This window comes from Vigna angularis, chromosome 3 (genome assembly GCF_016808095.1).
Source record: "Vigna angularis cultivar LongXiaoDou No.4 chromosome 3, ASM1680809v1, whole genome shotgun sequence".
Lineage (NCBI taxonomy): Eukaryota > Viridiplantae > Streptophyta > Magnoliopsida > Fabales > Fabaceae > Vigna > Vigna angularis.
Window position 1 is genome coordinate 2567871 of NC_068972.1, and position 25170 is coordinate 2593040.

Consider the following 25170-nt stretch of genomic DNA (forward strand, 5'->3'; position numbering starts at 1 on the left):
GAAGCAGTGAAAGAGTTACTACCTCAGTTCCACAAATAACTGAGGCAGTAAGAACACTACTAACTCGATTTATCTGATAACCGATGCCCAAAGAGCTAAAAAAGGGGATTGAAACCTTTGATTTCAGAGAATGAACGTTCAGTTTTATGCTTCGGTTTCGTAGATAACAGAGGCAGTAGAGTGCATAGGTTTCGGTTCTACAAGTAACCGAGTTAGTAAGGCCTTTAGGCCGCGGTTCGAAGAAGACCGAAGCCGTAGAGGTCAACAAAAGGGATTGGAACGTTCGGTTTCAGAGAATGAACTATACTTCGATTTCCTATGATTTTCTAGATAACCGAGACAATAAAGTGCATAGACTTCGGTTCTTAGTGAATTCAGGCGTATAAGTTCGCCTTAATTACAAAAATATCACCATATTTTAATGTGTTTCGATCTTATAAAAATCGAGACATATTAAACGCGTTAAAATATTGTTTTTTTACCAGTGAGAAAGGAAAAATAAACTATATTGTGAAATTCATAACCACATTATAATAAAAGTATGACGACTTACCTAGTTTCGTATGGATGTTGAAAAGGAAGAACACTTTGTCTCATTCATCGTCAAATATTTTTGGTTCAACCAGATAAAGCCTCTTTCATATACAACTTTATTAGCTTATCTTAGTTCAAATATACAAACGTCGAAATTAAATTAAGCATTAAATACTACCTTTTTTTTTGCCGATTTTTTTTTGTTTTTTTTTGTGTGTTTTGCATGTTAAATATAACATTGAGTTTAGTCAATTTCAATTAATTTAATCTTTTTACAAATATTTAAACGGTTAATGAAATATAAATAGTTTATGTCAATTGTTAGATTGTATTTTTTTTAATATTTTTAAATTTTTAATAATTTTTTATTTTAAAAAAACAATATTCTTTATATATCAATTGAGTATGTAACAATATAGTTTCATATGTTAAGTTAGTGTCACTCTCATTTTCAGTATTTTGTATTCAAATCAATATTAATTTTTAATAATTTTATTCAATTTAATTTTAATTTTCATTAACTTTATTCAATTAAATTCTAATTTATTAAATTAACAGGTATAAACATATTCAATCCTACTTCACCAATTAATTTTCCTCATTATTATTCACATGAAATCAATATATTAAATCTAATAAGTGACAGGTCAATTTGTTAAAAGACATTAAATATGCATTCAGTTTATTTAAAACATTTATAACTTGATTATTTTTGTTTTAATAATTATTTTGTATAGTTAAAAATAGGGTCAAAATAAGTTTAAAAAAAATAAGAATTAGTTTAAAATTAGAAGGAATTTTCATAGTGAAACAAATATTTAATAAAAATGTGAGTTTTAATAAAAAAAATCAGTATAACATTTACATAAATAATTTTAGTTTCAAATATTGTTCATATTATTTAAACGTGGTTATGAAAAAGAATGAATAAATTGACTCTAATCGATAAAAGTGTAACTTTATTGAATATATAAGAAAAAATATAGTTACATTGAACAAAATTAACAAAAATAAAAATAAAAATATTATTTAAGCTTTAAATTAAAGAACCTGTGAATCTTCTTAAGAATTCAAAAATATAAATTGTTTTTAGAAGACTCTCACATGAACTTTATAAAATCATGTATTCTCTGGTAACTAAATTCTGAATATGGAAATCTTCAATTCAAGGATGTTTCTTAGTGTTAGTGAGTTTTGGTATCGGTACTAAAGATCTCATAGGTCAATAAGTAGAATATTAGTGAAGATATTTTGACATTCAAATGAGTCGTAGAATAAGTAATAGTATTAGTCTCATAGATGATAGTAGTAACAATATTAGGAATAAAAAAAATTGTATATGTAGATAGATATATGTAAGTAAAATATATTTTGTTATGAATACTAAAAGAATGCACTTAATAAATATTTGTGGGTAATGAGTATGAATATTTAATTATATGTTTGCTGATGAAACAAATATGAGTTTTATGGTAATATGTTAATTATAAGGGAATCTTTTCTAAGTATATTTTTAAAAAAAATTAAATTATCAAAATAAAATTATTGGACAAAAAATATTAATCATTGAAAAATAGTTTAAAATTTGACTTAAAATGATTATAATTTTTTATTTAGACCTATGAAATTGAAGTTACTTTTAAAGAATATTAATTTTTTAAAATTATTTATATATTTGTGTAACTCATTTAAATTTATTTTTTGAGAAAAATCAATTTTATTTGCATTAATATTTTAGTGGCTAATTTGATTTAAACTATATTCAAAAGTACTATTTTTATCCAAGTTTATATATATTTGTTTTCTTATAATTTTATTTCAATTTTTAAAAAATAAAATATAAAAGTATATATGAATATCCATGAATAACTGTGGGTATAAGAAAGTTTATGAATATCTTTTTATCTATACTCAATAAGTAACAAGAAAAGTGAAGGCATGATTTTTTTTAAATAGATTGAGGAGCAAGTAAACGAGTTGTCATCACTAAAACAAATGAGTATGAGTTTTATTACTTCATTCTCATTTTTGAAGTAACAAATCTTTCTCAACCTATGTTAACAAATAAATTAGTAACTTTGTGTGTAAAATTAGTTATAAATATTAAATGAATATTTTTAATATATGCAGGTAATAAATATGGATATTTAATTACTCTTTCCCTCGTATTAAAAATGAAATTATTAGTGAAAAAAATATTAATTATTAAACATTGTTTAAAATTTAACTTCGTATATTTTTATATTTTTATTTGGATCTATGAAATTAGTTACTTTTTAAAAGATAATTTTCAAAAATTAACATTTTAGTGCAACTCATTTACATTTACTTTTGTCTTTCAGAAAAACTGTAAGGGTATGTAAAATTAATAAAGGATTCTTTGGGTCTTATGTGGGGCAGTCAGACCCATCAGATCAAAGACACGTGACCTTAGCAGGAGTCTTTCTCCTAAGTCAGTTTTTCACTTTGTCAACTTTTTCCTTCTCTCTCTAAAAACTCATCTTCTAAATATTGCTTTGACTTCTCTCTAAAATACCACCCGGTTGAACCGTTCAATTTTTGAATAGATGGTGCTCAAATGTTCACCGTGTCAAGGGCTCCGTAACGGATCGAACGGGTTCTTGTTCCAACCAGTAAGTCACTTTCTCCTTTTCTCCACTGTTTCTAGCACCTAAGGCATTGCTATTTTACTGAATGCATGCCACTAGAAGTGTTCTACTTCAAATTTGTGGTAATTTCTAGCCTAAAAAGCTAATTCTATCACCATTGGTGATTTATAGGGTGTCTTTGAATTTTGCTGTGGAGCACTATTTAGATCATCCGGTCAAGTAAACCTGAAGTTTTTCAGGTAAGGGGAGCTAATTATTTTTGTATGAATTTATTTTATACAAATATATGCAGGTTGAATGTTGAATTGATGTGTTCTTGTGAAGCTGTTCTACGATGTTAATTTTTATTGGATAATTATAACTGAGACTGTGGAATTGTGCTTAAATAATTTATGCTTTGGTGTTAAACTGATACATGTGGCAATTATATTTGTAAGTGTCTCTGTTGAAATTAATCTGTTTTGGTTGAAATTGTTTGTTCTTGTTGGAGGGTTTGGAGTAAGGGCTCTGTGATAGCATGTATATGGGCAGGTACTGTTTAAGGTTACTGTGAGGGGAAGGGTGATATATATAATTGGATATTTGATGTATAGAACACTGTAGGACAATTTTAATAACTTAGATAATTAAATCATAACTTGTTAAAAACCTTTCTTTGTTGGTAGGATAGAGGGGACTTAAAAACCTGAATTGGCACATCCCTGATCATAGAGCAGTCCTGGCCTGGTCCAGTACGTTGTGACTAGTCATATGTGCTAGCGCCGAAGGTGAGTCTGATGCGTTCAGACATCTGAACCCTCTCCGATGACCAATTGGGGGAAATTAAGATTTCTACTATGATGAAAATTAGACAAGTAGTTTACCAAATAAGAACCATAATATATATATATATATATATATATATATATATATATATATATATATATATATATATATATATGAACGTAAACCGGTGCATGGAGGGATCTCACTCATTTTTCTTCTTCTGTTTGGATTGATTGATGTTGTTTGATTGTCAGGATGTATGTATCGGGTTGTTGAGTGGTTGTAAAGCATATGAATGTGAACTACAATGATGTAATTGAGTATGAAGTGGACATCTCAGGGTGAGATGATTGAAAGTGATGTGTGAGGTGTTGTGATTGTTCTGTATAACTGTATGGAGCTTTGAACTGTCTATCCCTACACTCGAAGAAATGTTCATGCTCAAATAGAGGAGAGCAGTGTAAGTGGTGAGAGTAGAGAGAGGTTCTCGTCTATAGTCTTAGAGTTTAGACATAGACAGATGAGAGATTTACCTTGCATAGTATTAGGGAGTGCCAGCTGAACTACGCAAGTGCAAAGACGACCAATAGTTCGACAGTTATACCAATCCGGATGAGTCGTGTGAGTGTTTGAGTCATGGTTTAAAGTGGTATGCCTTGATTGTTCTTTATATGTAGCTAAGCACGATGATATTTATTGATTGAACTATATGATTACTGCTTGTTTATCCAGCTCACCCTTGCTTCTTTGTTGTGTGCTGCTTGTGTATGTTTTCTACTTGGATGAGAGCAGATGTTGTTTATGAGGTTGCTTGTAACAAGAGTTGGAGGATGCTGATGATGCAGTATAGTATTTTTAGGATTTCTAAATTTAAGTTGGTGTTATTTTGAAGTAAATTGTTTAAGTTTTAAGTTTTGTGCTTTTGTGGATGACTGTAATATCAACTACTGAACTACTATTCTACTCTGACATTTCTCTTTATTGAAATGTGGACGCCTAAGTTATATGATTGTGGTTATTATATATTTGGGATGTCACTTTGTTTATTTTTATCTAAGTTTATATTTTAAAGATTTATTTTTGAAATAATTTGATTTTAATTATTTTTATAAAATAAAATATAAAATATATGTATTATTAGGTATAAAAAATCGTATCTTTTTACTTCTACCTAAAGAGTAACAAAACATATAATAATCAAATAACTAACTGACTGAACCGTTGTCATCATCTCTACACATCCTCGTATATAATTACTATAAAAAAAAATTCAGTGTTTTAGCCTCATTGTATACCAGGTATTGTCAACCAAATATCAATTAACATACCTTGAAAATGAGTTAATTGTTATGATTGGTTTGATCCTTGTAAATCTTAATCTTTGTGTATTTTATCTGCAAACTAACATAATTAACACATAAAAATAAGAAATAACAACAAAAAATAAAACAAAGTTGATAAAACTAAAAACTACTTTAAATATATATATATATATATATATATATATATATAAACAAATAATAAAGTTTAAAGATGTTTCAAATTTCTTTTTACTTTATTTATCTAAATTAAAATTAGATATTCTTTTATACACTAATAAATATTATATAATACTACTTCAATAAAATCATAAAAATTAAAATTAAAATAATAATATTTTGAATTTAAATATATATATATATATATATATATATATATATATTTCATCTTTTGAATTTCAGTATATATTAGATTCAAATTAAAGACATTTGACTATAAATTATTTTATTTCAATAAGTAAAACATCTTTATACAATTGTAATGATAATATTTTATTTTGTCAACCAGGCAAAAAAAATTATATAAAAATTTGTCTGAAATAATGTTTTACATTATAAAAATATATAATAAATAAAAACAAAAGGTTTTAACATGAAGTGTTTGTTCTAAATTAGATATATCATTATACAAAATTGTACAAAACAATGTACTATTAAGACTATAATAAGAAAAAATATATTTTAAAAATTAAATAAACAACTAACATAACTTGGAATATAATAAATATTGTTTTAGAAAACATATGTTATTCAAATGAAAAAAAAACTAATGATTAAAGAAAATAAATAATATAAAAGTCAAAAAATAAAATCAAACATTTATTTGAAATTGAAATTCAAACATTTTTTATATAAAAAAAATAAAAATATTAAAATGAGTAAAAAAAATTCAAATGTATAACCTATAACTATTTACTTTAGTTTAACTGAGATCACGTAAACGGAACACAAACAAAAAGAAAATGAATAAGGTTGTATCAAAAGAGAAGGTATGGTGAAAATCTAAATTTTATAAATATGAAATAAACAAAACAATTGAAAGAGAATGAACAAAATATTAGAAACATAAACAAAACTAAAGAGTTACAAAACCTTGCACAAATAAAATTATATATATATATATATATATATATATATATATATATATATAATTTTTAAATTATCTACTAAACTATATACATTTTAATTATTTAAACTAGTAATCACTATTTAAATAAATATAGAAAACAATACATACATATTCATGTGTGTTTCATAATAAATTTTTATGTTACCTTATAATTTTTTTTATTTACGGACTATAATTTATTCTCTCTCTTTATGTCACATAATAATTTTTTTATAAGATATAAATTTTAAGTTTAAGTTCTCATAATAAATTAGATAACTCCATTCATTACTCTACAGTTTTATATAAATTTAAATAAATATAGAATATTGTTACTTTCTAAAAATTTCATTTTTTTTCGTTTACATCTATATATAAAGTAAGAAAAAATAAACTTATACTATGGCATTTTGTAGTAGTTGAAACTAACTTACATACTAAATAAAAATGATATTTTGAAAAATTAGACAAGAGAAACTTTACATATTAACTTAATTTATTAAAAAGATTCAATTTTTGTACAGAGAAATAAGCAGCATAGTGAAAAAAGGATTACAGTCTGAAGTAAATTATTTGGTCAAAAAACATTTAAGTGAACTGAACAGAAGCAAGTATAATTGAGCCGTATATTATAAAATAAAATGCATATTCCTCATATAATTTTTTATTATTTCTATTTTAATACAATAGCAAAAGAAATTCATCAATTAGTCTTCCAATAATATATTTATTTTACATTTGAATTTTAATTATTTAATTAAGCGATACGTAAGTAGATTATATTTGATGTGTAAAATAATAATTCATTTTGACGTATTTTTGTTTTTCATATAACATATTTCGACAATTTTAATTTTTAATGTAATTTTTGGTATAATTTTTATCTATGATATATTATTTTTTCCAATTATTAAAATAAAATATAATTAAATACTATAAATATTATGTATAATTAATTATTTAGTCTTCAGATACCATTTTTAATATGTTTTATTATTATATATAATTATTAATTTTATATAAACAATACTAATAAGACAAACCACGTTTATATTTGTTTATAATACTAATATATAATTTCACTTGTCAAAATTAAGTTACGATCAGATGTTAAATGTCAAAATATTTTATAATATTTAGTGAGAAATAATTTTTATTTGGTATCATGCATTTATAGAAATTATTTTGAAAATTGTATTATTAAAATTTAAACAACTTTTAAGTGTTAAAAATGGTTAGAAATTACTATATCACATAGCAAGTACAGTTAAATTTGAGTAAATGTTTTTTTATAAAAAAAATGTTAAAAAAACTTATACCAAAATAAAAATTATGAAATAAATAATTACATTGAAATGACCAAGTTAAAATTCAAATGGACATAACCCTATTGTACCAAAAATTAATAAACCTTTTATGTTTCAAAAAAGAGTTTGCCATTAAAACATTGTTTCCATTGTAGTCTTACTTGCATATGGTGTCAGGAAAGACATCTTTGAAGGAAGAAACACATAAACATTGAGGAGAATGAGTAATTATTACAAAGTAAGGAGGAATAATAAGTTTTAGACTTAATTGCTTGTTTGATTTTTTTTCTTTTTTTCTCACTCTAGGATTTTTTTTCTTTTTTTTTTCAAACGAAGAAAGTTTTAGTGGTCGCTATGGTGACCAACGAGGACTGCGATGATGACCCGCGTACCCGCGTCGTCGAAGATGTCTCTAGCAGAGCATAGATTGGCACGGCGGCTGGTTCATTAAAGACAAAGTTTGCAAGGAAGGACGAGTGGGTGTTGGACGTCAACGTTAGGGCCTTCAGTGTTGGTTGCGTCTCCACCAGTGATTGGGCGGCAGCTCTAGGTGGCAGCAGGGTGCGACTGTGACGGTGCCTCGCTCCTTATTAGCACTGTGAAAGTTGAATAACATAGGAGAGAAGAAACCCTAGATTTCTAAGCTGATTTTGGCGTGGGCGAAGACGATTGTTGATTTCGCTTTTATTTTATTTTTATGTTTTTTTTTCTTTGTTTGATTATTAGATTATTCCGGTGGATGTAATCTATGATAATTCTATCCTATTTTGTGTTTTATTTTTATTTATTGAGTTTAGATTGGCCGTTACAGCTTTTTTTCTTTTTTCTTGTTTTTATTTTTCATTTTTATTTTCATTCCACTTTAACTTATTCTATATATTACTTGCACCATCTTTTTGTTTTTCCTTTTGTTTATTAGATCATTTAACTTGAGTACTTTTATTATCTTTTTTTGTTTTGATTTTTATTTCTTTTGATTTTTCTATATTATTATATTATTATTTTTACTAATAATAATATTATTATATTATTATTATTAATATTATATTATTATTCTTAATATTATTATTAGTATTATTATTATTATTAATATATTAAGTAAAATGTTTATTCACTCCCTGGTGAGAAAAATTATTTACTTTGCAAAATAGTGCATTCACTCTTTTAATTGATGTCGAGAGAAATAGAAAAAAAATAGAGAAAAAGTTGGCACGAAAAACAGAGGAGAGAGAAAAAAAGTGAAGCTACGTGACTGCGAAATTAAGGTCGTTCCTGTTAACTTAACGGACGAGACTTTATTTATATAATTTTAAAAATTTTGAGATCCAATATATACACTTTTAAAAACAATAATAAATTAAAAAAAATCACTTAACATATAGACTAAGTAAGCTGTTAAGCCTAAGTTTTATTTCATAATTTATTTAATAACGTAAGTTTTTATGATGGATGCAAAAGCACCATGCATGTTCAAAAGAGTGGTCCTTTTTCTTGGTAAATAGAATATTCTAGTATTGAACAAGAAGTTGTCTCTTTATTTTATATAGTCAAAGAATGAATCCACTTCAAACATTGATATCAACTCTGCCCATAAAATCAATTCTATTTCAATAGACTTATTATTATTATACTTTTTAAAGTGAAGAATGAAGAACATTGAATAAGAAGTAAAATCTTATTTTACTTTGACGCGTTTCATACAAATCATCAAAATATTATATTGTAGACAATATGTTATTTTGACATTCTACTGACCATAAATGTATTAAACTATTATAATTTCAATAGTTGAACTGTTGGTTAAAATGAAACATCACCCCTATACAGCAATAATGAAGCTTATAGATTTTCAATTCCAATCATGTTTGCCATAAAGGAAAAAAATTATAAATACCTTTTTTTGTTAAGTCAATATATATTCCAATTGACTAGTTTCAAATGTAACCCTTTTTTTTTTCAATAAAATATCCCAATATTATTTAAAAATGGGAACAAATTTTGCTGCTGTTACAAAATTTCACATTGAAAACCTAATGTAAAATTCATAATCAGTTTTGGTTAACTTGCCCGTGCGGCGCTGGCAAGCAGGAGAGCGTAGGTCAGGTCATAATTAGGGTTTATGATTTTTTTTCTTCTAGTTGGGGCTCAACTTAAATTGGGTATGTGTATTCCATTATTGACTAGGCTTCTTTCTGCACCCTATTTTTTTTTCTGGACACTCAAATTTCACTGTGATGCCTATTATAACCCCGTGTATTACATATATAAGTTATTAAGTTAATTAGGTAAGTTGTAACTAATTGAATTTATTGTTATTGTTGCTATGTTTACTTCTTTTACCACTTCCAGTTATTTTCATGAAGCAAACTTTTTAATGGTGTTTTTCTTTTTCAACACGCTGTCCTTTTTTAATGATTTTTTTAATTTTGACTGAAAAAGAAAGTTACATATTTATTTTATTTACTTTTTATTTATATTGTTTTTCAAGTTTCCCAATGAGAATCAGTCGAATTTCATAATTATTTTTCATTTTTATCTATGTATCGGGTTTTAATATGCGGTTTGTAAAAATGGTCATAATTAATACATAATTAGTTTATGAACACAATTAAATAACAATTAGACACAAAAGTACAACATAAATCATAACTATACTATATCTGGACATTCTCTAACTATATAAACAGTGAAAGACCTAATAAAAAATAATGTAAATAGCGATTAAGTAAAATCAAAATACTAAAGTTCTTACGCGGATTAAAGGAGGCAACAACTATTCTGAAAATATTTAATACTCTTCCTACGGTGTGGATATGGTCAAACTCACTCAAATCTTATGTTTTAATAAAATATCTTATAATGTTCAAGTATTTTCTTGCACAGTTTACTTGGTCCTAACCAAATCATGGTAAGGAGCATAGTTAAATTACGGGAAAGAACACACAACCTCATCTGAATCACTTAACTATTATATATAATTTTTTTCAATCTTAATTTATGATTTACTTTTGTCAAAACTTGTTTTTTTCAATCAAGCAATTAATTAATTTAAATGGACAGTTAATAAGCCTATAATTATATATTTTGAATACAACAACATTGTCATTTACAAGTTTTATATGATTAAGATATAGATAATCAAGAAAGTCAATGAGGTAATTCAAAGAAGGAAACACAGAAATGAAAAGAAGTAAATAAATCACTTATTATATAAAAGAAAATGTTTTTTTAATAATTTTTTTTACAACTTTTTACAACAATTTATATGATACTTTGCTCCATTTTAAATATACAAATTAATAGAATAATGATGCATAATCTATTATTAAAAAATTATTAAAAAAATTGTTAACATGATCGTTATACAAATTAAGATGATAAATAAATAACCTTAAATGAAAGAGATATAATAAGGAACAACGCCGTCAATTAAGTAACTGAAAGAAAACGCTAAACTTAAAAGAAAATAAATAATTATATAAAAGTATTATTTCCTTAAAATTATTTAATCTCAATATATTATATTTAATAATAATAATGATGATTTTTATTATTTATTATTTATAAAGTCAAACGTGAATGGTAGAAGGGACCGGGCTTAAAGAACAGAAAAAAGAAATTAGGGCTGAACCGGTGATAGCCGAAGAGTGTGGTGTGGTGAGAGAGAGTCTGTGTGTTGGTGTGCTGGTAGCAATGGCTGAAGAGGAGCTTGGCGGTTTCAGGATTTACAATTCCATGACTCAGCAGAAAGAGATCTTCAAAACCAAAACCCCTGGTAAGGTTTCCATGTACGTTTGCGGAGTGACTGCCTACGACTTCAGCCATCTCGGCCACGCTCGTGCCGCGGTTTCCTTCGATATCCTCCACAGGTACTTTTCTCACCATCCATTCTCCAATTCTCACCACCCCTCTTTTCATTTCGTTGCCATGCCTCAATTCATTCTACTTGTTTCTGTACCCATGAAATTGGGAATCTAGCATAGGGTTGTAAAGTTGTTTCAGATGCTGTCTTTTCATCATTTAGGTTCAGTTCGTATTCGGCTTATTTGCTTTTGTTTATAAGCATGTAAATGTGTAGTTGAATTGGTTTGTTTGGCTGTTATTATTAGCCAGATTTAAGTAGGTTTAGATATTAGACTATCCCGGAGCATTTAAAAGGTTAAATTGGAATACTTGTTTTGAAACATTTCTTCTGCTCACTCTTAATTTCACTTTTTCTTGATGTGAAGATTGAGAGTTGACACGTGATTTGTACTCTGTTTGACATGAAAACTTGTAGGTACCTTAAGCACTTGGGCTATGAAGTAACATATGTGCGGAATTTCACTGATGTTGATGACAAGGTGAGGATGAATACGATGTTTTTCTCACCAGTGTTTTATTGTCGCATTATAAGATTATATCTTGTTGCAACCAGAGCTGCAACTTCTGGGTTTTTAGACCTTTTCACCATTCAGCTGCGATTTTCGTTGCGATGAGTCTTTGAGTTTTCTATTTTTTTTAGTAATTTTCATCCTTCTTTCCTTTGCATGACTCTGGTTGTTTATCACTTCTACATTTATGCCCCACTGTATCTGTAAATGATATACAGGGGCAAAATGAAACTATGTGAATGTATACTGTCAATGCTATAACGATTGAAATAAGGTTTGTGTCCCTTCTCTGAAGTCTGGGTCAATATGCGGCAGTTCGCTCTCTAATAAATGTTGTAATTTTTCCATGATCTTTCCTTTTATAGTCAGTTTGGTATGGAGGTAAAAATGGGTTATATTATAAGTAGATCAGGTGGAGGTAGTCTGTATTATACATTAAGTAGATCTGGGTCAATGTATGGTAGTTCCTTCTCTAACAAATGTTGTAATTTTTCCATGATTATTTTCTTTTATGGTCTGCTTGAGGTAAAAATGGGTTAAGAAAAATTGATTTATTGGTTTTCTTTGTAAAATAGTATTAAAAACTGATCCATTCCATTTCTATCAATACTTATGTATTGAGAGCAATACTCTCGAATGACTGAAATGTTCTTTAATTATTATTAAATACAATTTTAAATTTAATCAAATGGCTTGTAGGGTTATTCTGTCCATGTGCCATTCTGCTATTGGATTAAGAGTAGTTCTCTTAGGAGTTTGCAAGAATCTCAATTTCTGTTACATATGCCCTAACCCACTGTGAGAACAATAAATATATGAAATCACTTAAGAGATGAATAGGGCTTAATATTGGGAAATGGGGACATGGAGTGAATAATGATTTTAAATAATATTATTTTCGAGTCAGAATATAAATTCTTTGATCCAGACATCCAGGTCACCCCTGTTAGTTACCATGTTTTCTGTTCTGTGAATTTAGGATTCATTTGTCAAAGTGATCAAAGTTTATGGTAGAGGGTTGAATTTTTTAGGGTTTCAATTGATATCAAGCCTTATTTTGTTTAGTATTATCTTCCAAAATGTTTTCAACTGGACAGAGAATTGCATTGAGATATATTTCATGTGTGCTTTTAACTGTAATTTTTATGTGGACATAACTTTAAGAATAAGCCATCCATACAGTACATATTTCTATGTGCTTCAGGAGTCTAAGTGTCTGGAAGCACCGTCCTTTTTGAGAATAGCTCATGTGTCAATCTTCAACTTTGTAGTGTCTTTCTTTTTTCTATCGTTTGACCATCTTTATTTCTTTATTGTTGTTGACTTCTTAATTCTTTACTATAAGTTGTCATCCTTTTGAATTTGAATGATGAGCCTATTTTTAGCAATGCTGGTTTACCTGCATGCTAAGTTATAACAATCATTCTCTGAGGCATTGCTGTCAAAATTGCTACTGTTTTTTCTCACAGGATTGCATGATCCTGCAAGCTCACATCTTTAACTTTTGTCCCTGTCTGGCATTGTAATCTGGTGGGATTGGAGTAAGATTGCCAGACAAACTCACAGGATCAACAAGCTTGTAGGAGTTGTGAACCTGAAACGGGTGTGATTTCTGTTAGTTGTCTCTGGTGAAGCAGCACACTACCCTCTCCATATTTTGATCTCAATCCTCCCCTATCACTCAACCCGCTCCCCGTCCATTTTCCTGTCTTCCATGTGGAGCTGAAATTTCCTTTGTCGGTGTCCCAAATCCATCTGTCCCTGTTCTAATCTATACTCACACTTTGTGTGGACTATTCCATACCAAGATAGTTTTGATAGTGGTTCTCTACCGCATGGGGTTTTGACTTGTTGAGTTGGCATTTGATCTTATTCATACTTAATTTAACTTTTAATTAAATTTTGTGATTTAAAGATTATTTTCATTTCTCTGCTGTTTATATGCATAAATACTTGCTAGAGCTTTAGGTTGGATCTTCCCAATCCTTGGTTAGAAGTCTCATCAAGTTCATTTGTCCTTGAAAGCATATGACTTTACATGGGTTTTTCGTACTGAATCTTTAATGTTTATTACAGACTGATAATATCAGAATTGCTGCAGATAATTAAGCGAGCAAATGAGACCGGGGAGGATCCATTCATGTTGAGTAATCGTTTTTGCGATGAATATAATATTGATATGTCTGATCTTCAGTGCGAGACACCATCTAAGGAACCTCGTGTTTCTCAACACCTTGAAGAGATAAAGGGCATGATAACCCAGGTTTAGTTTTGCTAAACATATTGCTGTTTCTGTTTTTGTTTAAAATTATGAAGGGAATCATCTTGCAAAAAAAAGTTCTTTGCTCCACATTTTTTAATTAAATTCCAGTTGATGGTCTTGCATGCTGTTTTATATTAATCAATACTTCCCTTTTTTTTCAAGTGCATTTGGAGTTTATATGTTTCTTTGAACAGGTTAAATTAAACCTTGTATACATTACGGGTTAATAAACTTCCTGTACACTATTGTGTACTATTTATTGTTTTAGTGACTAGTGGGAATGAATTTAGATTGTCTGTTCTCATGCTTTGCCCACCCCGCTTCCCCAAACTATTGAACTTCTATATGTTTACATGTAATATTAAATATAAAATCTTTTCCTTCTTTCTTCCAGCAATGTAATGTATAATGTATCCTATTATCTTGTTAATAAATAAATTAAAACTAAGCAGGAACTATGAAAGCAAAACAAGGGTTAAAAGGCTAGTTGTTTTAAATTTTTTAATATTGAGAGATATGAAGCTCGGAAGCTGCATTCAATCTCCAACTGAAATATTAATGAGACTTCAAATGAAAACAAACTTACAGCTTCTTTGCTTTGATATATTTTTTTTTTTAAAACTTCATGTTTTTATCTCACTTCCAAAGTTTCACCTTATATTTTTCTTTATTTCTTGTTTTCATATATCTGCATAGGAATTTTAAAACCCGTGACAAAGTAGCAGTTTTATTTATTAATTAAAACATGAAACATCTGATCGAGGTTGCATGTCATTTTTATTTAAATGTATGTCGTAAAAGTTTAATAATGAAAAATTATAATTTCATTGGATTTGGTTTTACTAAGTTTGTCTTTGTTTCTGAATTCTAAGGAATTAATTTAGAATTCAAAAGATGGTTAGTTATTATTCATTAATGTACGATGCAGATTATCAACAATGGATATGCGTATGAAGTTGAGGGCGATGTTTTCTATGCTGTTGATAAATGTCCAAATTATGGCATGCTTTCTGGACAAAAGCTAGAACACAACAGAGCTGGGGAACGGGTGGCTGTGGACTCGAGAAAGCGTCACCCAGCTGATTTTGCTTTATGGAAGGTGTGAGAATCCTTTCCAGTTATTCTAAAATGTTTTATTGTTAACATTTAATCTCTTATATTTATTAACAATAATAATAATTGCAGGCTGCTAAACCAGGTGAGCCTAGTTGGGACAGCCCTTGGGGTCCTGGAAGACCTGGGTGGCACATCGAATGCAGTGCAATGAGTGCTTGTTATTTAACTCATAAATTTGATATTCATGGTGGTGGAATTGATTTAATATTTCCTCATCATGAAAACGAGATCGCACAGAGCTGGGCTGCTGACAATGAGAGCCATGTCGGTTATTGGATGCATAATGGCCATGTCACTAATAATAATGAAAAGATGTCAAAATCCTTAGGCAACTTTTTCACCATTCGCCAGGTCAGTTCTTAGCCAACTTCCATTCTCCTTGTTAATGATGGTTTCATTTCTTTTTAAATGTTTGTAGAAGGTTTTTCATGATATAAGTTCTTACAAGATGTATTGCGCATATTTTTAAAGATATTCTTTTTTGCAGATCACTGAGCGTTACCATCCACTTGCTTTGAGACACTTTTTAATCAGTGCCCATTACAGATCTCCACTAAATTACTCTATCTTACAGCTGGAGAATTCATCAGATGCTATTTACTATATATTTCAGGTAAGTAGCCTCCAAATAATCTGTATCAGGAATTGAGCGTTGTTGCTTAGATGTTGATGTGCACGAGTTCATCTCTCAAGGTTGATAGTTTTGCTCTTATATAATCTTTTATTAATTTTGTTTTTATTTGGGGTTAAGCCTGTGAAGTTTCGCCTTTATTGTGAATGTATAAGAAGTTATAAATACTGCTATGTAAATTAAGCAACTTGTATCTTAGAGATATAATTTCCTGTGCTTCTTTCCCGCTACTTTGAGTTTTTGAGGATGAAGGTAGTTACTAAATTATTAAATCTCTAGTGTATATTTTCAATTTTCTAAATGTTTCAAGGTTGACTCTTGTGAGTCTCATTATTAGGGAAATTATGTCTCCTCGGTGTTCTTGTTATGACTTGTATGAAACAGTTTGATTTATCACGGTTGGGTGGTACTCTTGCTGCAAAAATAATTTCTCTTAACTCTACCACAATTTTCACTATGATTTAGTTGCATTGACATAAATTATGAAATCTACAGATAACTGCGATGCTGCTATTTTTTTAGCTTTAACAATGCCATTACGCTTGGGAAATTGTTTGAAACAGCTTCCTTTTTGTTTGTTAGACTCTTCAAGATTGTAAAGATGCTTTATCACCATTTCTTCAAGAAGGACCCGAGAAGAATGAAAAGGTGCCTCAAATTAATGAGGCTGCCAAGGAGTGTATTAAGAAGTTGAGTGTTGAGTTTCAAACAAAAATGTCAGATGACTTGCAGACGCCAGTGATACTAACTGGTGCTATCCAAGAGGCGTTGAAATTTGTGAACAGTTCATTGAAGATGTTGAAGGTACGTAAATGGAACCAATTTCTTGCATTGCATGAGTGGTGCTGCTGCATTCATTTTTGTGTGGGAATTGCACCAGTAATTTATGAATATATTTTGTCTATCTTACAGAAGAAAATGCAGAAAAGAGCACAGTTGCAATTGATTCAATCCTTACAGGAAGTTGAGAAGGAAGTTGCAAAAGTTTTGGACGTACTTGGATTATTGTCCTCTAAATCCTATGCTGAGGTGATTCATTTTATTTACAAGAGCTCAATTGCCCCGTTTTATGTAATCTAAAGATGCATTCTGTCGGAAAACCATGGCAAATGTTGAAACTATTGTTATTGTTATTTGTTCATCAGGTTCTGCAGCAGTTGAAAGAGAAGGCATTGAAGAGAGCAGGTCTGGCAGAAGGTGAATTGCTACATTTGATAGAAGAAAGAACTCAAGCTAGGGTTAATAAGGATTTTCTCAGAAGTGATAAGATTAGGACTGATTTGACTGCAAAGGGCATTGCACTTATGGATGTGGGCAACGAAATAATTTGGAGACCATGCATCCCGAGTGAACCAGTTTTTGGGGACCAGAGGGCACCTGTTGTTGAAGAAAAACAGTCCATACCTGCAGTATAAAAAAGGGCAAGAAATACCAGGGGATCGAGAAGGCAATGACTCTCGTACAACCTAAAGGTAGAGTCAAAGTCCCTCATTAGCTGTTATGATTAATACAGAAATGTTATAATTTATAAAATACTACACGAGGCTTGAATATTGTATATCAGTTGAAGGTTATTTATGACCATACCAGTAGTCTAGGACTATAATATTTTTTATACATTTCTCAGGTTGGGTCTTTTTCGGTCCTGTCTGTGGATTAGTTTAACTGATTTGACAATTGCATGAACAGTGCTCCATACGGAGATTTTGTTTTTGAGTCTCAGATTGGGTTTTTAGCTCTTAATTTGTACTACAGAACGCCGAATATTTTTTCAAGAATCTGGAGTCTGATTATCTTTTATCTTGTTTGCTGTTGATGAAACATTAGCATGATTTCTTAATTATTCTATTAGTTTGCTTTATTGGTTTGCTATTCTATTTCTCTGGTTAGCGTGGTTATCTAATTTGATTTGTGGTTGCCGAGCTATGTTGTTGAGGCAGTCAAATCGCATATTTTACGAAACAGCAGACCTGAATTTGCAGACAAATAATTTGAGCAGTCTGAATTTATGATTTTTTTCTTTTAAGTTTTATTGTAATACTGTTGTAGTAAAGCTAGATAAACAAATCAATGCAACCTTATAACTATTTCTCGTGTATTGTATGAAGAGGGATATTTAAGATTTCTTGAAATTATGAAATATGCCTCTCATTGAGTAAAGTTGGATTGGTTCAAATCGGTTTGGCTTTTTAGCAAATTGAGGAGTGGGAGTTGCTTAACTCTTTTATAAGGACAGTTGTTTAACAAGAACCACCATTTAAGCAGTTTCCTGATAGGCAAGGGTTTCTTAACTTTTACGTGGGTTTACGTATTAGTTTTCTGTTTTCTTGAAATATTATAAAACTTTGATTTTTATCTGGTTATTATTATTATTTTTTTAATTTACCAGGACATCTTTATTGATAAAATGAGATTTGAGGGATTCATTTAAGAAAAATTGAGGTATTTGGTGCTTGGATTCAAAAGGATAAAAATAGATGTTGGGACGGGAAAAGCTAAACCCATTTAAGCAAAATCGGTAAAATAATTCACAAAAATGGATGAAAAAACTGTTTCAGATTTTATTTTAATAATATTTTGTTAGATTAAAGTCAGAGTTACAAGGGTAACGTGCACAACCTTTCATTTATTTGTTTATTTTTATTTACATTTTGAAAAGATAAAATTTAGTGTAATTTTAAAATTGTATCCATTTTGAATTGATTTTTGGTAATTTATGCGGTAGTTCACTATTCAATACCTTACAGAATATTAATATAAGGATTAAAATTAGGATTTTGAAAGATAAAATTAGGATTCAGTAAAATGGACTATATAACAATTATTTGTAAAACTAAATACAATGGCTATAAGGTTAGCTTTTGTCGGCCAATAAATTATAAGGAAAAGAAATTCTAGGAAAGTTATTTGTTCATCATCGCTTATCAGCACCATTAAATAAATCCATTCGCATTAAACTGGATTTTGTGTAACAAATGTTGATCTTTCAAGAAAAAGAAATGTAATATAAATTAATAGAATATTATGATATTTGCTTATCGGTGATCCCGAGAAGAAAGAAATTGACACGATAAATATTATGATATTTAATTATGAAATATATCCAAACAAAACATGGATTGTTTCAAATATGTTATTTTTAATTTTGTAAGCGTGTTTAAATCACATAAATCAATCAAATAATTAAAGAAAATGCTGATGTGAAACCACTTTTAATGGCGCAGGATCCGACGAATTGGAGCTTAGGATTTGGCAATCTTATGTTTTTACTTTTGTAAAGAAAATTAAGATTTCTTACTTCATTGGAATAATTTAATTTTTAGGTACTCGTCAATTAGAATAAAAAAAACTATGGTTTAGCTTAATTACGCTTTGAGTATCCAATTCAATAAGAATATTTTGTACTGACGTCTTTACTAAAAGAAGAGTTTTGAAGTGATAAGTTTATATTTACCGTGCTCAAGTAAAAGTACGACGATTTTACATTTCATAATGTTAAAATCATAATATATTCAGAATAAACTATATAATTTCTTACTTATTTAAAAAATAAAAAATACATACCAATAGTGCAAAGTCTTTTTTATATTTTCTTCTGATTATAAATTATCACTTATACTAAGTATATTTGTTTTATAATATCTATCTTAAAAGTTATGCAAAATCATTAATGAGGTAAATACTTATTTGTTGAGAATGACTTGTGTCCAAATATTTATTTACAAATATCAGTGAGAATTAGTATATGTATGCACAGTATCTATCTCATCCATTCCACATTTGTAATTATTATACACATACAATAATTTATTAAACTATCTTATATATAATTATATTATATTATTATGATTAATTATTAATTCAATTACTGAAACGGGTTTAACGAAGTTTAAGAATTAACTTTTATAGTTTGATGTAAATTTAATTAAGTTTAAGAAGTAAAACATTGGCTATGATTAATTATATTTCTAATATTTGATTATGTTTAAGTAATTTAAATTTATATTTGAATGATTTAGTGTTGTTTGATTTTGATTGAAGAATAAATTTTAAATTTAGTTATTGTAATTTTTTTAATTAATAACTATTATTCAATTTACAAATAAATAAGATGCACATAAACAAAGTGAGGTTAGTGCCGATGATTAATTACCGTTAAAAAATTGACTGATAATTAGTGAAATCTTTATCTTCCACTACATTTTCTATTTTAGCAAAAATATATAAAAATATTGAATTTCAACTTTTGCAACATATTCTTTTAACAATTACCGTCCATATTCAAAGAAAAACCGTAATGTTTAATATTGTTAAAGGGTTTTGTGTAGAAGTTTTTGACCAATGGGAGATTGAGACAATGTTGTAATTTTGTAAGTAAAAATAACTAATCATTTATCTAGTATTTCTTGAATCTATCTTACATCGTTTTTACAATATTTCAAATGACAGAGTGATGGTCGAGTAGTGGTAACTAATCATGATCAATGTTGTCCAAATTTTATTTATGAAATTTTTAGTGAGTATAGTTAAAAACCTTGAATCATCATGAGATCAGCCAATTGTCATTTGTTGGTCACGACTTATATTAAGAGTTAAATAAGTTAGATTAGACTTTTATAAGTTTCAACATGATATGATTTATAGTTATAATGCTTCGGTCTAATATACTTATATTTGAAAAATCATTATAAATGAGAAAAATCAAATTTATTTAAAATAATCTGAAATAATTGTCATGCTTTTAGATCTTTGATTAGGAAGACAATAATAAATTATATCAAAATTGGGATAAATCTAACAAGTTTTAAAGTAATAACAATCAAGATACGATGTTGATTATAGCAATAATATACATTAGAAGACTTAAAGGAAGAATATTTGATAATATGATGACTTGATTATCAACATTTCAACTTGATAACATTATATGTAACACATTATCAACCTTTTTAACTTAGTGGCTTTTATCACAATTTTATCTTCAGAGGTTTCTTTGAAGTACAAAATAATGAGTGAGTTTAGTTTAAGCTCCAAAATAAATAATATAAAAAATAAGTGGTTAATAATGAATAATTTTCAGTTGATCTTATCTCTTAAACATTGATTGAGAATTTGTCTGAAAACATAAAAAAATGTTTCACCTCGATCTAATGTACCTAAAGCAAAAACTAATTTATAAATAGTTCAATGATTCAACTGATCCCAAAAAGACATATTAGAGGCAACAAATCCTAAGATGAAGCATACTTGAAACACAGTGACATGGATTCGAACAATAGTATCTTAAGAAGCTTAAATGGGAGATTTTATAATTCATGAGTCGAAGCAAAAGATGCATTAAATATCTAGATGTGGTGTTTGGGCAATTGGTACAGATAGCTGGGAATGAGTAGATCGATGCCGTTCTCCTCATCCTACTTTTGTGATACACCGAATCTCAGAAATAGATTATGATAATAGTTGGACTTAACCATTAATGCCTTACATCTATTGATGATTTGAATTTCGTCAGCAGTAATTTGCACCGTGCATTTCATACTTTAGGACTATCCCAACTCACAAATGCCGTTCAAGTTGTCCCCTTTCTTAAAGTTGAAAGTGCCTACAACCCAAGAGCTTCGCATAAAGCAAATAGGGTGTTATTACCACACAGAAAAATGCTCTTGTGTTGTGGGGACACTCACATTTCTTCCAAAAGCAACAAACATTGTTCTGCCAAAAAGGACCTGATACCACCATTTTTCCTTACACATAAGCCACGAGGAGCACTCTACCCTTTACCAGTGATTGAAAACTTAAGATAAGATAAAGAAAAAAGAAAAAAAAAACAGCTCAATAATAAGTAATTGTGTGGTACGATGTTAGTGGTCGTGTGGGATACATATATTTTGTTTTTTCCGCGTCCTTTGAAGTTTTAACTAATAGCTTAAACTTACACTCAAAAATCATGTCAATGTAGACACATGTAGTAGTCAATCAAGCTTTTTCTTCAGAGAACAATTTTGGGTCCCATCTTTATCTCTTTGTTAAATAAAAGCCCCTAGAGTTGAAGTACATGAAGAACCTTGAGCAGAGACCTCAACCAACTTTTTCTGCTAACTACTCTCATATGCACCGCAAACGTTTGTCTCCAACTTGACCACAGGAGCTTTTCGAGCCATAGAAATTACAAAGACGTACGAAACAACTGTGTCATTCCAACACTACTACTACTACTACTACTACTTCCTCTCGAGCATGCATGTCAGACCTTAAAATATCTTCCACCCTTTCACCTTTATCAGTTATCTATCCCTCCCTAGCTACTCCATCTCCTCTTTCACAGTGGAAAAGGATAAAAAGATAAAACGGATAGAAATTCGAATGGTCTTGTCTTGCTTTTCAGCTTCACAAGTACCAAAGGGCATATTGTATTTCAAGTTTTCGAGTAAAAGGAATAATTTAGCTATTTTGGTCACATTCCCTATTCTGTCTATGACGTTATTGAGTTAACAAGGTTAGCCGTTCAAAGAAAGCATCTCATCTCATCTGCACAGTACCCTCTGGTTTTCGGCATCTTTAAGACCGCAATTGGAAATTTCCTTCTAACAAAATGTGACAACTTATTTGTCAACAACAATACATGCATGCCTTAAGATAAGAATATGCCTCAAAAAGTTAAATAAACTTTAAGCTATATTTGTCTCTAAGTTGCTATCCATAAAAATATATCTATAGTATACAGTATAATGTAGTACAAAGAAACCTCTTTATACCTTGTATCTTCGTTGCTGCTTCCTATCCTGCAATCTTAGAGTTCGTAACATTAGGGTCGTTAAATCTTGTAAGGTAGGTATATGCAAATCATGAGCCAAACCAAACTTGCATGAGAAGCAGTAGAAAAAAGGAAAATTGAGAGTTACGCGTGAGAAAGGAATACAAGTTTTGGTGCCTGAGTTAAGTGATGAAAAATAACCTTTTCGGCGGTGAAGTAATAAATTTCGTATCTATTACAGGTGCACGCTAGGAAACAAGGCAATCTAACTTTATCAAAAGTACGAGACAAGTCGGGGACAATCACACATGTTTCACCTAAAATTTTGATTGGTAGTCACTGTAAAACACTTCATATAATCCAATAAAAGGAATAATAAGTGTTATAGTTTCGCATAAACCGGTCCTTTTACAGTTGCTACCACTTTATTTTTTACTGATAAGACTCCTGAATAGTTTATAACTAGCACTGTGATCTGTGGTTGTTTGAGTGCGCCTAAAGATGGATTGTTTATTAGCATGTTCATAAAGTTTTTTCACTTGGAAATTTTTTTGAGTTGTTCTTATGAAAACAAATTATTCACAAAATAAGGTAAATGATTGGGACATCAGTTAAATTTAAAAAATTGTAATTTTATTATTTTCTCAACCATTCTTTTCCAGTTTCGTACGTAATCTATTTCTTATGTGAAAATTATATATATGTACTGTACTTCCAGTTACAAAATAAAGAAGATGTACTGGATTGTAGTCAGAGCCTGACTCATGGTCAAGTCCAATGACTCATGGAACCCTAAGAACACGCACCCTATGTTGGGTTGTCTGAGTATTCTATTAAATGAATCCCTCACCCAAGGCCCCCACTTTCACGGGAATAGGTTAGATAATGTACGCACAATGTATTCATCACTCATTATCATTCCAATCTTGCAAATCATACACTTATAATTAGCTCAAGTATTCTTTGACCAATGTTATCTACTGTACCAGCCTTAAACCCTAACTGGAAATTCATGGTATCTTTGTAGGTTCTAATTCCTGCTTTATATCACCCGGATTCACTCACGGAAAACATCACTGTTCATAAAGGCACACACATGTATAAGTAGTCCCTGATCTAGTACATGGTAGGTTTTGGGGGCACTAACTTTATAGTTTTGCTCTCTAAAATACAGATATGTATGATAATAAATTATTACACAACTTTCAAATTTATAAACAACATGAATATTACCTCTACTAAATTATGTATGTGAGTATTGTTTTCACAATATAAATTTGTTGAATCCTCGTTGATTAGCGGTTAGTTCGAGAAATGTACCAACGATACAAAGATCAGTTCTTGATTTATTATTATTTCCAACCATTATCCATTAAAAAACATTATAAAACTCAAAAGTTACTGAGTTTGGAAGCTTTAGGAAAAAGATATTTCCAGATTCAAAGAAGATGATTGCTAACCGAGACTGATTTCACATTAAAAAAGAGCTTATTTCTTAACCTTTGGACATGGTTCACCTAATAAAACTTAATCCTTTGTAAGAAGGCAAGGAAGTTATATGGTTTAGGTAATAGTTTGTTTATCTTTTTGGCTGCAACTTTTCCATTTTTGGTTGTTGGTGTTGTGATAAAATGTGAAATGGGCCATTAATTTGAGGCAGAGACTTGCGTGAATAGTTAAAGACCCCACCATGGGCATTAACATCACGCAAAGCCGGATCGTGCGGCTTTGGATCAGAGTTCTTTTGTCGTCCTTTCTTTTTCCAACTTCCGAGATCTGGTTGGTTGACTGAATGGTTACCATCGATCGCGTGAGAAAAAAGTTCAAACTAAACTTCGGATTGTTGCACACGAAAATCCTTCATTGCCACCATTTATCATAAATTCTCCAGAGGACCATCTTTTGTTATTAGTTTTTCAATCACTCACGTAATTTAATCAATCTATTGTGTCAGGTGAAGCACTCGTGGTGCATGTCAACCAACAAATGAAGACTCATCACTCACTTTAATTTTTGAGTAAAAGGTTAAATCATTTCTATGGCTCGAAACAATTAAATAGTTTGTATAGTGGACGCTTATATGTCACACACGCTTTCTTCTTCTTTTATAACCCATCTTTATGGGCAATTAGCAAATAAAGTTTTCTTAGGTACCCTAGCTTGATGACGATTGACACAAACTCCATGAAAAGCCACTGAAGTGCCTAAGATAAGACATCCAAATGCAGATTGTGACCTAGTATATAAACAAACCTATATAAGATAGCTCTTTTACCTCCCTCTTCTCATCATACTTTTCTTTTTCTTACATTTAATCAAGCTATGCTCCTTCCCGGAATAATTATTGTAAAACTTATATATCATCTACTAAGAAGAATAATTTCAGTATCA

General features: G+C 29.4%; 1 protein-coding gene and 1 long non-coding RNA gene across 2 annotated transcripts; both read left to right on the plus strand.

The window, feature by feature from the left end:
- The first annotated feature begins 7774 nt into the window (after positions 1-7774).
- Positions 7775-8425, plus strand: LOC128195914 (uncharacterized). Its single transcript, XR_008247788.1, has 2 exons — positions 7775-7880; positions 7979-8425. It is a non-coding gene; the product is annotated as an uncharacterized LOC128195914 (long non-coding RNA).
- Positions 8426-11225: 2800 nt separating this feature from the next.
- LOC108326391 (cysteine--tRNA ligase 2, cytoplasmic) lies at positions 11226-17825 on the plus strand. Its single transcript, XM_017559880.2, has 9 exons — positions 11226-11511; positions 11922-11985; positions 14117-14278; positions 15207-15377; positions 15464-15745; positions 15882-16007; positions 16608-16829; positions 16938-17054; positions 17171-17825. The coding sequence occupies exons 1-9, from the start codon at positions 11336-11338 to the stop codon at positions 17438-17440; spliced, it is 1590 nt and encodes a 529-aa protein (XP_017415369.1). The 5' UTR covers positions 11226-11335; the 3' UTR covers positions 17441-17825.
- The last annotated feature ends 7345 nt before the right edge of the window (positions 17826-25170 follow it).

Excerpts from the sequence above, each read along its gene's own strand:
- LOC108326391 (XM_017559880.2), top strand. The coding sequence starts at position 11,336 with ATGGCTGAAGAGGAGCTTGGCGGTTTCAGGATTTACAATTCCATGACT. Across the intron at positions 11,986-14,116 it reads TCACTGATGTTGATGACAAG|ATAATTAAGCGAGCAAATGA; the intron begins GTGAGGATGAAT and ends GAATTGCTGCAG. Across the intron at positions 16,008-16,607 it reads CTATTTACTATATATTTCAG|ACTCTTCAAGATTGTAAAGA; the intron begins GTAAGTAGCCTC and ends TTTGTTTGTTAG.